Source organism: Mus pahari, chromosome 5 (assembly GCF_900095145.1).
Source record: "Mus pahari chromosome 5, PAHARI_EIJ_v1.1, whole genome shotgun sequence".
Taxonomy (NCBI): domain Eukaryota; kingdom Metazoa; phylum Chordata; class Mammalia; order Rodentia; family Muridae; genus Mus; species Mus pahari.
Genome location: NC_034594.1, coordinates 15611096 through 15626760, shown reverse-complemented (window position 1 = coordinate 15626760; position 15665 = coordinate 15611096). Strand labels below are relative to the sequence as shown.

Below are 15665 nucleotides of genomic sequence, written 5' to 3'. Positions count from 1 at the left end.
CCTGTGATTCCAGGCTCCTGTGTACCTGAGATTCTGGGTGTGTCAGAGTTCTTGGCAGTCAAGCTTCCTCTGAGACCCTGAGTTCCTGGTGTGACTAAGCTCCTGTTATCCTGGGATCCTGGAATCCTAAGATACTGAGCGTGCTACAGCGCCTTGAAATGGTGTCTCCTCTGGGGACCGTGGGGCTGTCTGGTGTGTTTGAAACCAAGGTATACCAGCACCAGTCAGAAGGAACCTGAGCCACTGGTCAAGTAAGGCTCCTGTGTCCTTGTTCCTGCTGTCATAGGCCCGTAACAACTGGTTTGGACTTGATGTTGTGTTCCACTCACCAGTGATCTTAAGATCGCATGTAGAGTCCTCTGGGAACTGTAGGACTGTCCGCTGCGTTAAGAAGCACTGAGCAGCTCCCATAGCAGCCCAGTCATCCTATCTCCCCACAGGTATTCAAGGCTAAACTATCCCCTGCCCTAGAAACACATAAGGTGCCCACATGGTGTGCAGTGGGACACCCCTGCCCCATGGCCCACTGGTGATGACTGTGACCTCTGTCCTGTGCTGGTCCTCAGTGAGCAGCCAGCTTTCCTGGGGGCGGGACCAGTGAACTCTCAGTGAGCAGCCAGCTTTCCTGGGGGCTGGGGCCAGTGAACTCTCAGTGGGCAGCCAGCTTTCCTGGGGGCTGGGGCCAGTGAACTCTCAGTGGGCAGCCAGCTTTCCTGGGGGCTGGGGCCAGTGAACTCTCAGTGGGCAGCCAGCTTTCCTGGGGGCTGGGGCCAGTGAACTCTCAGTGGGCAGCCAGCTTTCCTGGGGGCTGGGGCCAGTGAACTCTCAGTGGGCAGCCAGCTTTCCTGGGGGCTGGGGCCAGTGAACTCTGTTGGAGTCTCACTGGATGGAAGTCTTTGTCTCAGTGGGCAGGAGAATAGTGGGGGATTATAAACATCAAAATTAGCATATGAAAGAAACCAATTGCAGGAGATAACCCCACAAACCCCACCTCTGTACAGGAACCACTACCACCACAACAACAACCATCACCACCACCACAACCATCACCATTCCAGGCTATGTGTAACAAAAAGATGCATGCATGGAAAAAAATGCATAGCGTGTGATAGAATACTTGCTTTGCATGCACAAAATCCTAAGCTTAATCTACTAGTAGTGAAAAAGAAAGAAAGAGAGAGAGAAAGAGAGAAAGAGAGAGGGGGAGGGAAAGGGAAAAAGAAAGAGAGAAAGAAAGAAAGATCTGCCTTCAGCTCTGATCAATTCCAAGCTTGGAACTACTTCCCTTTCTGCTATTAATTGTGTATATGTCCAAATCATTGTTCAAAGACACGAGAACCTGGACACTTTAGCAGATCCCCTTTGAATTTAGACCTACACAAGTAATAATTACACTAAAGCCATGCAAGGCCAGTGCTAGGTGCCCACTTCCTTCTTGGCAGGCAGAAGTCTATTGGATCCATCCAATGTCAGTCCTGTGTGGAGCTGGAGGAAAGGGGGAAAGGCAGCCCAGGAGAGGACAGCCATTCTCTACCTCAGCATATGAGGGACAGGGAACACTGCCTGGACCGGGCAGAGTCTGAAGCACTAGGCAGGGCCTGGGTTGGGAGCAGAAAGCACAGAAGTGCCCAGGGGAGGTGATGAAAATGAACCCCACCCCAAGCCCAGACTCTCAGGATGCTCTGATCTTGTACCTTTTAGGTGTGGGTATCTGCTGGTGTTAGTGCATGTAGAGGACAACCTCAAGTGTCATTCTCAGGGGCCTTCCATAATTTCTTTTTAAGGCATGGTCTCTCATTGGCCTGGAAGTCACAGAATAGGCTAGAGAGGCTGGCCTCGGGGTCCTTCTGTCTCTGCCTTCTCAGCACGGGGTTACAAGAGTGTGCCACTACGTGCCCTTTTTACATGGGTTAGCATGTAATTAGCAGTCCAAATCGGGTCCTTATGCAATGCAAGAGAAGCACTTTACTAATTATGGCCACAGCCCCAAACTGACCAAATGACATTTCTGGGGTGGAACTAGTTGACATGTGGTTTGCACCACTAGTTGTACTGATCAGCAAATACTATCAAAATGAAGGTTAATAAAGTTCAGAACAGTGAAGAGCATTGTCTTTAAAAAAAAAAAAAAATGCATGTGTTCAAATGCATGTGGGGGTGTACATATGTATTCATATATGTGTTTGTATATGGTGTACAGGTCAGAGGGCAAGCCAACCTCCAATGTTATCTTCAGGAAGACTGTCCATCTCCTTTGAGTCAGAGCCTCAAGTCCTATGAAACTCACCAATTACTGTCCTCCCAGTCCCCAGTTGCCAAGGACCAGCCTCAGCTTTGAAAGGGGTTCTGAGGAAGAAGTGTTTAGGAGTGGTGAAAAGAATGACTAGAAGTCAAACCATGGGTACAAGCTGACAGCCTGTGCTCTGCTCAAGACAGCTGTCTGAAGATCACCAGACAGTTCATCCAGATAGCTCAGCTCTCACAGACCAAAACCCAGTCTTTTATTTACATACCAGTTAATCCAGGTTCCCTTTTAATTATACCATGACCCCAGTCCCTTGATTCTTAGTTTTTTTTTTTTTTAACATTGCAAATGAATTCAGATATATGCCTGCCTTTGTAATCACAGACAATAAGCCAGCTGGGTGGGATTCTGTCTTGAGATCACCAACCCCACCACACCTGATCCCAAACTAGCTCTGTCTCAGGCTGACCTTGAACTCAGGAATCTGCCTGTCTTTATAAGCACAAACAACAAACATAGCTGGGTGAGATCTTGCCCTATGATCACCACCGCCAATCCTCTCTATCTCCTTCACTGATATCTTTCTGACAAGCTGGCTCATAGTGCAGCTGCCTTTGTTCTTTTAGGTCTGTGAAGCTCCTTATACAATCAGCCTTATATTTTGCATAGTTGAGAAATTATATATTTTTGAATTCATGTTTTCAGAGTTCTTTCTCACAGACTTAAGGGCTGTCCTGAAGAACTTAGCATTTACCATTTTTGCTAAGGGCATACACACACCCTTGTCTCCCAGACTTGTGCTGTCATAGAGTCATTAACCTTGGCAGAGAAGACATTTCTCAAAGAAGGAACATGAAGTAAAACATATTTTTTTTATATATAAACAAGCCTCACACCCAGTGAATAGTCTGCTTTTGAGCCTCAGCCTCAACAGCTGTAACTTGAACCAAACTTCACTTACAGCTACTATAAGAATTAGTGAGTTGGGAACTAAAGAAATGGTTTAGTGGTTAAGAACACATAATGCTCTTGTAGAAGACCTGAGTTTAAGTCCTTCATGGTATCAGACAGCTCACAACTGGCTGTAACTCCAGCTCCAGGGAATCCAACTCTGCTGTCCTCTGTAGACACCTGTATTCCTGTACACACACCCTTGTACAGACATGCACTAACACACATAATGAAAATACTAGTACCCCAGGCATGGTGGCACACATACTTAATTGCAGCACTCAGGCAGGTGGGTCTCTAGGAGTTCAAGTCCAGCCTGATCTACACAGCAAGTTCCAGACAGGCCAGTCAGGTCCTATCTGAAATATAAACTGAAATAAAAGTAAGCCTTAAAAGAATTGGCGAGTTTCTTCTTCTGAAGTGACAGCACATCTCTAACACCTAACGTCCTGAATAAGTGGAATTCTTACTGCTGACAACAGAAAAAGCTAATGATGTGTTTCTATCTTTTTCCCTCCCTATATGTCTCTAACTGGCTTCAAATTTATAATGGTCTTGCTTCCACCTCCACAGGGCTTAGAGGCATGCACCCCCATGGTCAGTCCAAGGTAATTTATGTGAATGCGCATGCACACTTGCTTGAAGACCAGAGACTTATGACAGGGATCTTCCTCTATCTCCCTCCACCTTATCTTTAGAGACAAGAGTCTGTCAATGGATCCAGAGCTCACTGATTGGCTAGAAGACTAGCACTCTGGAGGCTGACCCTTCTCCAAGCTCCAAGTTCTATGATTACAGATGTCTGTAGCCACATCTAGCTTCCATATGGGTGCCAAGGATCTGATCTCAGATCCTCATGCTTTTGTGACAGGCAACTTAACTATCTCTCCAGCCACCTTAAAATAATTTAAACATACAACAGAAGTCACAATGAGACACAGTTTAAGGTTAGTGATCATTTAATATTTTGATAAATTCACTTATAAACATACTGTATGCACATACAGGGAGAAAACGGGCTCAGTAGGTGCAACAGAATAACAGAAGCAATCACAGAGAAGACTGTCTACATCCTCTGCCTTTCATCTTTCATCTACATAGACCGGAAGGCAAAATGAGAGGTTACATGGGGTCAACAACAGATGTAGAAGATAAATCTGAACCATTCTGTCTCAAACGCACGAACTTGCTGCACTCCAGAAGGCTACTGTGGGCACTAATAACCTAAGCCGAGCCTTCCTGGCAAGGGACGATCTGAGGAAGCAGCCTCAGGCCATCCATATGGAAGGTTCTTAACTCAGCGCCACGACGCAGTGTCAGCAGCCAGCCTCTTCCAGCCCTGTATCATTATTTAAAAGTCTCAGTGGAGGAGACATGTTCCTCAATGCCAGACAAGTAGTTCCCTCCAACTCATGGATCTCATGACTCACTGAGGTACAAGCGACGCCGGGAAAGCCATCGAAGGGGTGGCGTCTCGTCAGTGAGGATCAGGGCTGAGGAAGTGAGATGCCCGAGAATGTATTCCATTCTGGGTATGTAATCAAGTCAAACTGGTGACAGGAAATGATCAGGCTCAACTACGGCTGCCTGGTACAGCTAGCCCCACTGGGCACACCCATGGGACAGTAGGAGATAATGCTGTTTCAAAAGTACTTCAGGGACATGAACTCAGTACTCTATGGCATTAGGAATGTCAGTAACTAACTTCAAAATTAAATGTGTAACACTAGTCACTGGTTTTTGTGTTTTGCAAGTAAAGCACGGAGCTTTGCAATGGTGACACTGTGAGCAAACGGCAATCTTACAGTACAGGATGTAAAATCAGCGTCATGCTTATTAAAGCAACACTGTATGGCATCTGTACCATGTTGTCACATATCCCATCTACCAGAGATGACAGAGAAACAAACGTCAACTGGAAATGGGCAGGGCTGTGTCAACAGGTCCCCAAGGAGTAGCGAGAAAGCACTGTGGGCACCACCTCATCTACTTGGCAACTGTCTCACATAGAGATCTGTTGAAGACTTGAACTAACCAAGAGAGAGCTGCCCAGCAGCATGGCAAGGTAGCACACATGCGCTGGGCTGGGCACAGACAGAACTAGTGCTTCCTGGGAGCACCCTGGAGGAACAAGACTATGCAAAGTAGAGGGCGGGGCCTTCACTGTGCCATCCCACCTTTGGGTGGTGGTGGTGGTACTGTTTGAAACTAAAACATGCCTGTCACAAAGCTGGAATTGGGAGCTTTAAAACATGAAAGAACGGAAAATTTAAGTATGTGGAACATGTATTCTCTAATATTAGAAATACAAATTTTTGTCAGAAAGCCAGATTGTGAGCTTCCCAGAGTGTCACACATTTGGGGACTAGAAATGTCTTAAGCTCTTCTGTGGTGAGCGAGTGGGTCTGGACTGAGAACAAGGCTGGATCCCCGCTAACATGAGGAATTAGAACAAATCCCTGAGATGCTCTACCCAATCCCATGTCTCACTCAAAACCTGAGACTCTGAACTACCACGAGGCCTCCCTTCCACTGCTGAGAAAGAGCCTCTCCAGGACAGAAGGCCTGAGGCAGGGACATTCTAACAAGGCTCTCCTCAATTCCCCTCCCCATACTTTCTTTACAAGTAGAAAAATAGTCTCTATAGGCTCTCTGCAGCCTGAGCTTACCTAAAGCGGACGGACACTGAGAATAGCAGGGCAGCTCTCAGCATACCCCCACCCACGGCACTCACCTCCTCATTCAGCAGGGCTTAAAGGCAAAGGCTCGAATTCGGAGGCTCGAATCAATTCCTAACTCCAGACTAATTCCACTCATCCTCAGGAAAAGCAAACAGAAGAATAACAAGAAAATAAAACTGGACAGATTACTGGAGCATAGTTCTTAAAGGGAGGGGGTGGCCCTCTGTATCCTGAGCAGCCAATCCTGCCGGTACCTAGGAGCTCCAAGGGGTACGTTATGGGGTCCTCACACCACAGTCTTGCAGGAGCCACTAGCCCACAGCTCCTAGGGTAACATGCAGCAGGGGTCTAGAGTGAGATTCCACAGTTAAAGAAAGCTGCGACTCTCCTCACCACACTTACACACATCCTCCTCCATCAGCAGTATTAGTATTGGCATAGCAAGGAAAGCCATCCCTCCATTCAATACTGCACCTAACTGAACGGAAAAGCGCCCGTTTAACTGGGTGTGTTTACATAAAGCCATCCGCGAGTCCCTAAGAAAGACTTGGTGCAAGCTAGTACCCGGAAGGACTCAGGCTCTCACTCACAGCATACCTCGGGCTTTCTTTGTGGTACCATGCAGGTCAGTCACAATTATTAGATTACCACCTTCAAAAGAACTATTTAAATTACTATGAAAGACACTTGTCACAAACAGAAATGCCCTGCAAATCAAATTACTGCACACAGGACTAACAGAAGCTATGCACAGAAAATGTTGAAGGCTCTAGAAGACCCAGAACAGAGAGCCCAGGGCCATGCCTGTGGCTGCCCCGGCGAGCATGCCCAGAGCCAGGTCACTGTCATTGTCTCGGTACCGCTCACGGATGATGACTTGGTTGGCAGGTTGTTGTCCATAAACTCCTAAAAAAAAAAAAAAAAAAAAAAAAGAGGAGAGAGATCTTTTAAGATGTAATTTGGAAGTCCAATATTCACTGAAAAGATGGTGCCCTTAACATAAACACTGTATCCAATCTCCACTGGGCCCCTTCCTTTGTTCACTAGCTGGCTTTCAAGGTCCTTCAGGAAAGTGTTAACAGATGGCTTCCGGGAGTTCAACCCAGCCCTGTCCAAGGCCCATCACACACTACACTAAGGAAAACACTGTTGTAATTTATAAAAGACAATCCCTGGGGGACTGGAGACCTGGCTTTACTGTTAGGAGCACCTGTTGCTCTTACAGAGGACCTGGCACTCACTTGCTACCCCACAAGCATCAGTAACTATAGCTTCAGGGGATCCAATGCCCTCTTCTGATTTCTGCAAGTACCAAATGTGCACTTGCTACACACACATACAGCCAAACACCCGGGCATGTAAAACAATTTTTAAAAGATGTCCATAAGGCCTGGCATGGTGGTGCACACCTTTAATCCCAGCCAGTGGGAGCCAGTGAGAGGAGGATCTCTGTGAGTTCCAGGCCAGGGATACCTAGTGAGGGTCTGTCTTCAAGACAAGAGGGTGGTACAGGCTTGCAGAGAGGAAGCTGATCATCCTTCAGGAGAACTTTATTAGAGGAGTGTGGTGGCTTGGAGGAGAATGCCCCCGTAGGTTCACATGTTTAAATACTTGGTCCCCAGGTGGGCGGAAGGTTTGGGAAGATTTAGAAGGTGTGACCTCACTGGAGAAGATGTGTTACCAGGCGTGGGATTTAAGATTTCAAAAGCCCATGCCATTCCCAGTTAGTGCTCTCTCCCCTCTTCCCTTCCTCCCTCCCCACCCCACCCCACCCCCTGCCTCCTATTTGCAGATAGGGCTGTAAGTTCTCAGCTACTGTTCCAGGATCATGCCTGTCTGGGCCCTTCCATGACAGTCAGGGACTCACCGTCTGTAACTGTAAGCCCCAATAAACTCTTTCTTCTATAAGTTGCCTTGGTCATGGTGTTTCATCACAATAATAGAAAACTAACTAAGACAAATATGACCTCACGAGCACCGAGAATGCCTTTGGCTCCTTCCAGCTTCTTACTGTAGGTTTCCAGGGAGATGGAGGGGATCCATACACTGTGACCTAGGCTACCCGCCAGAAGCCGGAGAGACGCCAAGAAGGAAGAAAGAAATGGAAAGCTGCCTGGGAATTGGGAGGGAGGCAGACCCACATCTGGCGAGGAAAGGAATGCACTCGACTGTAGAAGAGCTGCTGAGGGACCTGCCTGACTCCATCTTAAGATTAAAAGCTATCTTGTTACACAGTCAAAATAAGTTCATTCCTGTTTACTACAAAACTTAAATTTGAGCAGGTCTTGACCCATTTTCTGGAATTTGACATGTTCCACACGCTATACCCTCACCTCCATCCTGATAAGATGTCCTGCCAATAATTTTGAAATATTCAGCCAACTGCCTACGTAAGCAAAATTCCTCTGGAAATCTCTCAACCCTTGTTTTGTTTTGTTTTGTAGCTATATAAACCCCATTGTCTCCTATGTTTGATACTATTTTCTCAAGCCCTGCTTTAGGGAGATAGCCTTGTGTGACAAAACAATAAATAAAGCTTACATAATATGACCAAAGAATTTGATAATGATCTTGACTCTAGCACCACGGGATTAACTCCGCACAGGTACACCTCAGGCTGCTTATCTTAACGTGGAGAGGGCTGCAGGATAGGGTTTCTGGAACAGAGAGTGAGGAAGACAGCAAGAGGAAATGGGACCTTACAAACACCAGTCTCTGAACTCAGAGAGGCCGGGGTCCTCCCTCTGCTTGCCCAGTCCAAACCCTATAACACTGCAAAGTTCAGAGCACAGAGAAAGCTACAGAGGCCCACCTCGGGTTTCCATGGCAGCCCTCCACTACATGCTTGCCGGGATGACAGACAGATGGGGAGAGTGTGGGAAATCGGGGGAAGTCGGCTTAAAAATGAAACGGCAGCAAATGAGCATGGTGGCTCACCCCTGTCATCTTAGCACCTGGGGGCTTACGGCAGTCACACTGGCTTCTCACCATCTGAAGTTTCCTTCTTGTGAAGAACAAAGTGGGGAGACGTATTCCCTAATCCCCTTCTGTGTCACCACACTGCATTTCCTCAGTTGTGACAAAGATCCGAGGATGTCACCAGAAGGAAAAAACCATGAGGAAAAAAAAAAACCTCTTTATCCTTAAAACAGGTGTCTTGGCCATTTTCTTTTTGGTTGGTTGGGTTTTCATTTTGTTTTGTTTGTTTGTTGTCTCAGACAGTCTGTGTATCCCAACTGGTCTGGAAGTCACTATGTACACCAGACTGTTCTGAAACTCAGGGATCCATGTGCCTCTGCCTCTGAAGCGCTGGGATTAAAGATGAGCAGTGTCACATCCAGCTTGTTAACCTTGTATTTAGGTTAGTACACAAAATAACGAGTTTCACTGTGTACCCCATTCCAGCAGTGTTTGGGAGCACCTCTTCCCTACCCGCCTGGTACGAACTCGAACACACTAGTGAAGTTCCAAGGTCAAGCCAGGTCTCTCTTGAAGATTTAATTTGGGGGGAGGGCTCACTGCCATGACTTTGTAACAGACTCTTCAGTCATGCTCAAACTAAAATGTTAAAAACAGACTTCTCACTCACGGTGTAAGCTAGGTACATCTTCCTCTCCACACCTCCAGCTCAAAAAACCACAGTCACTTCTTCAACTGCTCCACACTACAGGAGAAACCCACTGAGGCTATCTGGGGGCTTCAAATGTTCCACATCAAAAGTGTAGTCTAAAGTGCCCAGAATATGGTGTGCATACACTTGGTGCTGAGGCGCTGACAGACTCCACATCCTTAATCTACAGTCAAGAATGGCATATCCCTAGGGGTTTTTTTCAGAATGAATTTTAAAATTTCCAAGAAACCCAGAAGAGCATCTAGGGAAAATCTTCTTATCCAAACTGCTAAAATGTGTCACATGCAGCTACAAATGTGCCCGCCTGTGCGCCTGTGTGCCTGTGTGCCTGTGGTAGCCCGGAGAATTCTGAGCTACACTTCCTCCCATGGCGCCACAGCCAGCCTGTGCCTCCTGCACTTCCTCTGCCCACTGCCCCACCTCTGCCTCCTCACAGTCACCTTCCCTGCTTCCACCTCTACCTCTACTTCCTTCTCCATCTCCTCTTCCATGGGTACTAACAGCTGTTCTGCTCAAATAACACATTCCCATTAAAGCACACCAGGTTGGACCATTAGCAAGAGAGACCCATATATGTAATAGCGAGAGAGCTCCTGGAGGAGACGTTAAGGAAGCCTAGGAGATTAATGAGGGAAAAAGCAGATTAAACCATCGGCAACGGAAGACTCACCAGGCCCTGGCTCTGCCTCGTAATGAGTCACCCAGAAGCCTAATGGCAAAGTGTTACCAACAAGGCAGAACTATCTTAATTATGCCCGGCGAGAAGAGGCCAGACATCTGAGGAGACAATCTGAGAGTGTTAGTACAGAGAGGATCGATCTGAAGAGACGCCTCTGTGCTTCAGAGTACACACCGGCTCTTGTAAAGGACCCCAGTCCAGTTTCCAGTATTCAGGTTGATGGGTTCACAACTGCCTGTAACTCCGACTCTGGGGGATTCAAAACCTCAGGCCTCCTCCGCCAAGTGCACATTATCCACAGGTGTACAAACAATTTAACACAATTTAATTTTTAAAACAAGAGAGAAGAGAGGCCTGGGGGAGAACTCTTCTCACAAGAAACCATGGAAACGGCAAGTGAGTTTCTTGCAGGCTTAATGAGTTTCAGCTGGCACACTATAGACGCTCGTCTGAAACTCTGTCACTTTAAAACTTTAATACTTATTTATTAAGTATACAAAATAATGAGTTTATTAATTTATTAAGCATGGTGTTGGGCATGCTCCATTGAACCACTTCACCACACCCATCTCTGTACTTTTTGCAAGCACCTATGATGAACAAAACGCCAACCCTGCCTGATGTCCTGTGGTGAGCCATGTGATACACAGATAAGGTCACCACGTTGGTCTTAATGTAACAGATTACCGTCTTAGTTACTCTGTCGCTGTGATAAAACACCATGACCAGTACAACTTAGAGAAGGAAGGGCTCGTTTGGGTTTATGGATCCAGAGGGATTAGAGTCTGTGCCATCACAGCAAGAAATTGTGACGATAAGAACGAGGAACAGAACAGCGGAGTTCAGCTTGTAAGGTTCAAGCATTTACTACTACGCAGCCCAGCCCAGTAGCTCACAAACAATCCCAGCACGTAGGGGATAGGGAGCCGGAACTCAAGCTGAGAACCAATCTAGGATACACAGGAAGAGCCTGTCTCAAAGCAAACAAGTATAAAGTACACATAAAGTAGACTTTCTTTTCTTCTTCTTCCTTTTGTTGTTTATTCTGAGACACATCTTGAGCTAGCCTCAGCCGAGGAAAGCCTTCTTCCTCTTGCCTCTACCACTTGGGTTTTATGCCATGCTGCAGGTTGGATCATGCTACATGGGATTCTCCCACCTGAGCCAAAGCCTCAGGACTCCATTTCAATTCCGAAGAAATAAAGCAGAGCATCCTCTAGAACACTCGCTTTCCTCAGGACTCTGAAGCACAGGCCCGACAGAACCTTAACAGTGGGCTGTCCTCCAGGTTGTCCTCTGACATCCCCGCATGAGCTGTGGCACACATGCGCCCACACACGCATACACAACACACGCACAGGAAATACAAATGTAGTGCCATTAAGTCAAAGGGACTTTAGCTACATAAAGATGTGTAAACGTCCAAAAGACATTTTAGTACCTTAAGTGAATGTTTCTGTCCTCCCATCTGGCTCACTGCTTTTGTTTTTCTTTCTTTGTTGCTTTCTTATTTTTTTCAGTGCTGAGGACTGAACGCAGAGCCTCACCCTCAGACTTTACATTCCTTACTCTTTGTTTTTGTTGTTCACATGCATAGAGCTAAGTGAATGTTCCAAAGACTTCAATGTGGGCCTTTTATTCTCTGCAGTGCTGGCCAAGGCTTCTCTAAGGTCCCTAGCAGGTTTCCCATGGACCCTGGTCCCACCTCAGAATCCCATATACCAACAGCAGTAAAAATCACATCTCACTAGATTTTAAACTTTCTTGCTAGTCTAAAATTGTCAGGTTTAGGGCTGGAGAGATGGCTCAGTGGTTACGAGCACTGACTGCTCTTCCAGAGGTCCTGAGTTCAATTCCCAGCAACCACATGGTAGCTCACAACCATCTAGAATGGGATCTGATGCCCTCTTCTGGAGTGTCCGAAGACAGTGACAGTATACTCGTATACATAAAATAAATAAATCTTTTTAAAAAAAAAGTGGTACAAATAAAGCATTTAAATAAAATTGTCATGTTTAGTAAATAAGAATAGAGACCATTGGTTTGAATTTCATATAACAAATAACTTTTTAAGTACAACTATGTCCCATTAAACATCAATTAATTATTTCGGGAGCTGTAGAAAGAACCTGAGGGGCTGTGTGAGGCAGATACACCCTTTGCCACTGAGCCCCAGGGAACCTCTTGTCTCCACATCCCCAGTGCTGGGACACAGGTACACATCACCATGCCTGGCTTTTACTTGGCACTGGATCCCACCTCAGTACGCATGCATAACCTCCAGTGTGCACGCTCACACAGCAAGCACTTCACCTGCGGAATCATCTTCCCAGCTCCTTAGTCTTGCTGTAGATTTGTACTGTGCTACCAGAATGCCTTATAAGTTGTGTGGTTTCATTACACTATTCCTTATCATGAGCTTCTAGTGGTTAAGACTGACTGTCAAGGGGGCTGGAGAGATGGCTCAGCAGTTGAGATCGCCTGCTGCTCTTCCAGGGAATCCTGCTTCAGTTCCCAGCACCCACGAGTCAACTCACAACGATGTATAACTCCAGTTCCAGGTACCAAATGCCCTATTCTGGCCCCGACAGGCACATCCACCCATGTGCACATACCTACAGACAGGTACACACAAGGAAAAATAAATCTTTTTAAAATATTTAAATTGAGTGGCATACAGAAAATGTAAGCAACTAAGGTATATTTGGTTACATTTTAAATAAAGATTATTAAAACCTTTAAATAATCAAAAACTGGGCTGGAGAGATAATTTAGTGGGGCCAATCTGACAACCCAAGTTCAATCTCTGGGACCCATACAGTGCTAGGAGACAACTGATTCCCTTGAATTGTCCTCTGACCTTCCCTCACGAGCTGTGACACACAAGTACCCACACACATATATGTAACATGTGCACACAAAATCAATAAAAATGTAATAGTTTTTAAATAAAAATTACTCTAGCACTGTGAAGATGTGTGAAAATCCAAAAGACTATTTGAAGAAAAATACACAAAACTCAGAGTGATTTGGGGTCTCTAGTGAGAAAGTGCAGCTCATTTAACTTCAAACTGAAAAGGAAGACCCCTCCTTGCCCCCACTGCACGCAGAGACCAGGAGCGCAGCCAGCATGCGTTACCTGCGTATGGGTACTGGTATGGCACTGCATATGCCTGCCCGTTGGCGGCATAGACAACTTGAGTTCCTGCAGGGTATGCGCCACTGTATGGACCATAGCCATAGACCTGGAAGGAGAGAAAGTCCCATGAGAAATACAATTTTGAGGGAGGGGCTGGTGTGTTGGCTCAGTGGGTAAAGGCACTTGTCACCTAGCCTGATGACATGCTCTGTGTCCCTGAAACTCACGTTGTAGAAGGGATGAGTTGAGTCCTAAAAACTGCCCTTTGTTAGCAATAATGAAATGAACGTACTTAAGAGAGCAGGGGTGTGTGGGAATGGAGAGGAGCAACACACATGGGAGGTGCTGGGGGGCAAGAAGGGGAGACGAGAGATGATGTGATGATACATACCTGCATACATATATACATACATACATGCATGCATACATAAGTGGATGGCCCCTGACCTCCACAGGTGTGCAATGCGTATCCTAAATTGGTTAGTGGAGACACTGGTAACTCAGAAATCCCAATGAGAACAGATGGAAAAGGGGGGAGGAACCAGGAAAAGTGTGCTCTTTCTGCCCAAAGAGCCAATAACGCCTCTACTCTATGCAAATACTCAGGGCCCACTGCAGGAACACCCTATTCCTATCCCTAAAGGTCGGAGGTGGAAGCCCTAACCAGCATGCTCTACAACAGCCTCAACTACAACTACAACAGCTACAGCAAGCCTCCCCTGCTCCCCTAGAGAACAGCCAGAAAAGGATGCACTCGTAGCATCCCGTGTAGCCCAGATAACAAGGCTCCCACGCTACCATGCAGCAGAGCATGGAGTGAGTCACAGAGTCCACCACTGCCGAGCAGAGGCAATCTGCCCTTCGCACCCCCTAAGAACCAGTAAAGGCCTCGTGGGGAGTGGGTCAGCTGGCCGGACGCCATGCACCTGTCAGTGGAAAAGTCGAGCGGTAACGGGCAGACCTCTCTTCCCAACGAAGTGCTCTAAGAAGACTCAGAGAAAATCTAAACTCCTGAGCTGAACCCGGCCCCGGCTGTGGGCTGAGAATCTGGACTTCCACCTGGCAAGATCCGAGTGTCTCCGAGTTTAAAATGTCAAGATTTTGACCAAAAATCACGTTTAGCAAGAACAGCCAAGATCTCAAACAAAATGACGGAGAAGAACGGCCACACTGAGACTGCAGAGATGTCAGATGAGAGCTGGGTGCGGGTCAGCGTGCGGAGCTTGCGAGGCATGGGAGAAAGGCTAGGTTCCAACCCAGCACCTAGGTGAAAGATGCTACAATTACATAGAAAGGACTAGTGTGTTGGGCTATGGTATATATATATATATATATATATATATATATATATATATATATATATATATATATATATTTTGTGCAATGTGTGGTGTAGGGGCAAATGTACATGTGTAGAAAGTATACGCGCCTGTGCATGCACTCAGAGGTCAGAAGAGGACATGGGTGTGCTCGCCTGCGTGCTTGCTCACCCTCTCCCTCTCTCCCCCTCCCTCTCTCTCTCTCTCTCTCTCTCTCTCTCTCTCTCTCTCTCTCTCTCCCTCCCCACACCTTATTCCCTTGAGATAGCATCTCTTATGGAAAAGATTTTTTTTCTGCCACAGTCTACTAGTTGGTCTAGAACGTTCTATGTAGGCAAGGCTGACCTCAAACTCACAAAAATCCACATGCTTCTGCCTTCTGAGTACTGAGTCTAAAGGTGCGCACCACCACTCAGCTCAGGAAAGGAGATTTTCGAGATAGGGTTTCTCTGTGTAGCCCTGTCTGTCCTAGAACTCGAACTGTAGACCAGGCTGGCCTCGAACTCATGGTGAGCTGCCTGATTCACACTTAAATGAAAAAAAAAAAAAAAACCTCTACCCAAAATAAAAAAATATATATATATAAGGAAAACTCAGTATAGTACATACTATATATTAATATACAAAGAATACAAGTTCTGGACAGAGCCAGGGTGCGGCGCTGCACACTTGTAACCTCAGAGCTTGGGAAGTTGAGAGAAAGTGATCAAGAGTTTACAGCACCCACATGACTCACAGGGCTCACAACTGCCCTTAAATCAAGTTGCAGGGGATCTGGTGCCCTCTTCTGGCCTCGGGGTGTACTGCATGCTTGAGGTGCTCACAGAAACCTGCAGGCAAAACACTCACACACAAAATAAAGTGTATCTTTTAAAAAGTTACATGCAACCATTTGAAAATAGTGGGATACTTATAAATCCAACGAACGTGTACTAAATTATTATGCTGAAAACTGTAAAATGTTGATAAAACCAAAAATAAAATAAAGAAAGCCAGGAATAAACCGGGCATGGTGGCACA

The 15665-nt window shown here is 46.4% G+C and overlaps 1 protein-coding gene across 1 annotated transcript in view; it reads right to left on the bottom strand.

The window, feature by feature from the left end:
- Positions 1-4137: 4137 nt before the first annotated feature.
- Plekhb2 (pleckstrin homology domain containing B2) overlaps positions 4138-15665 on the bottom strand; it is a 31772-nt gene continuing 20244 nt past the window's right edge. Inside the window, exons 7-8 of the mRNA XM_021198385.2 lie at positions 13327-13432; positions 4138-6783 (exon numbers count right to left, since the gene is read on the bottom strand). Of these exons, the coding sequence (XP_021054044.1) occupies positions 6647-6783; positions 13327-13432 (243 nt within the window). The 3' untranslated portion in view covers positions 4138-6646. The remainder of the gene's footprint in view (positions 6784-13326; positions 13433-15665) is intronic.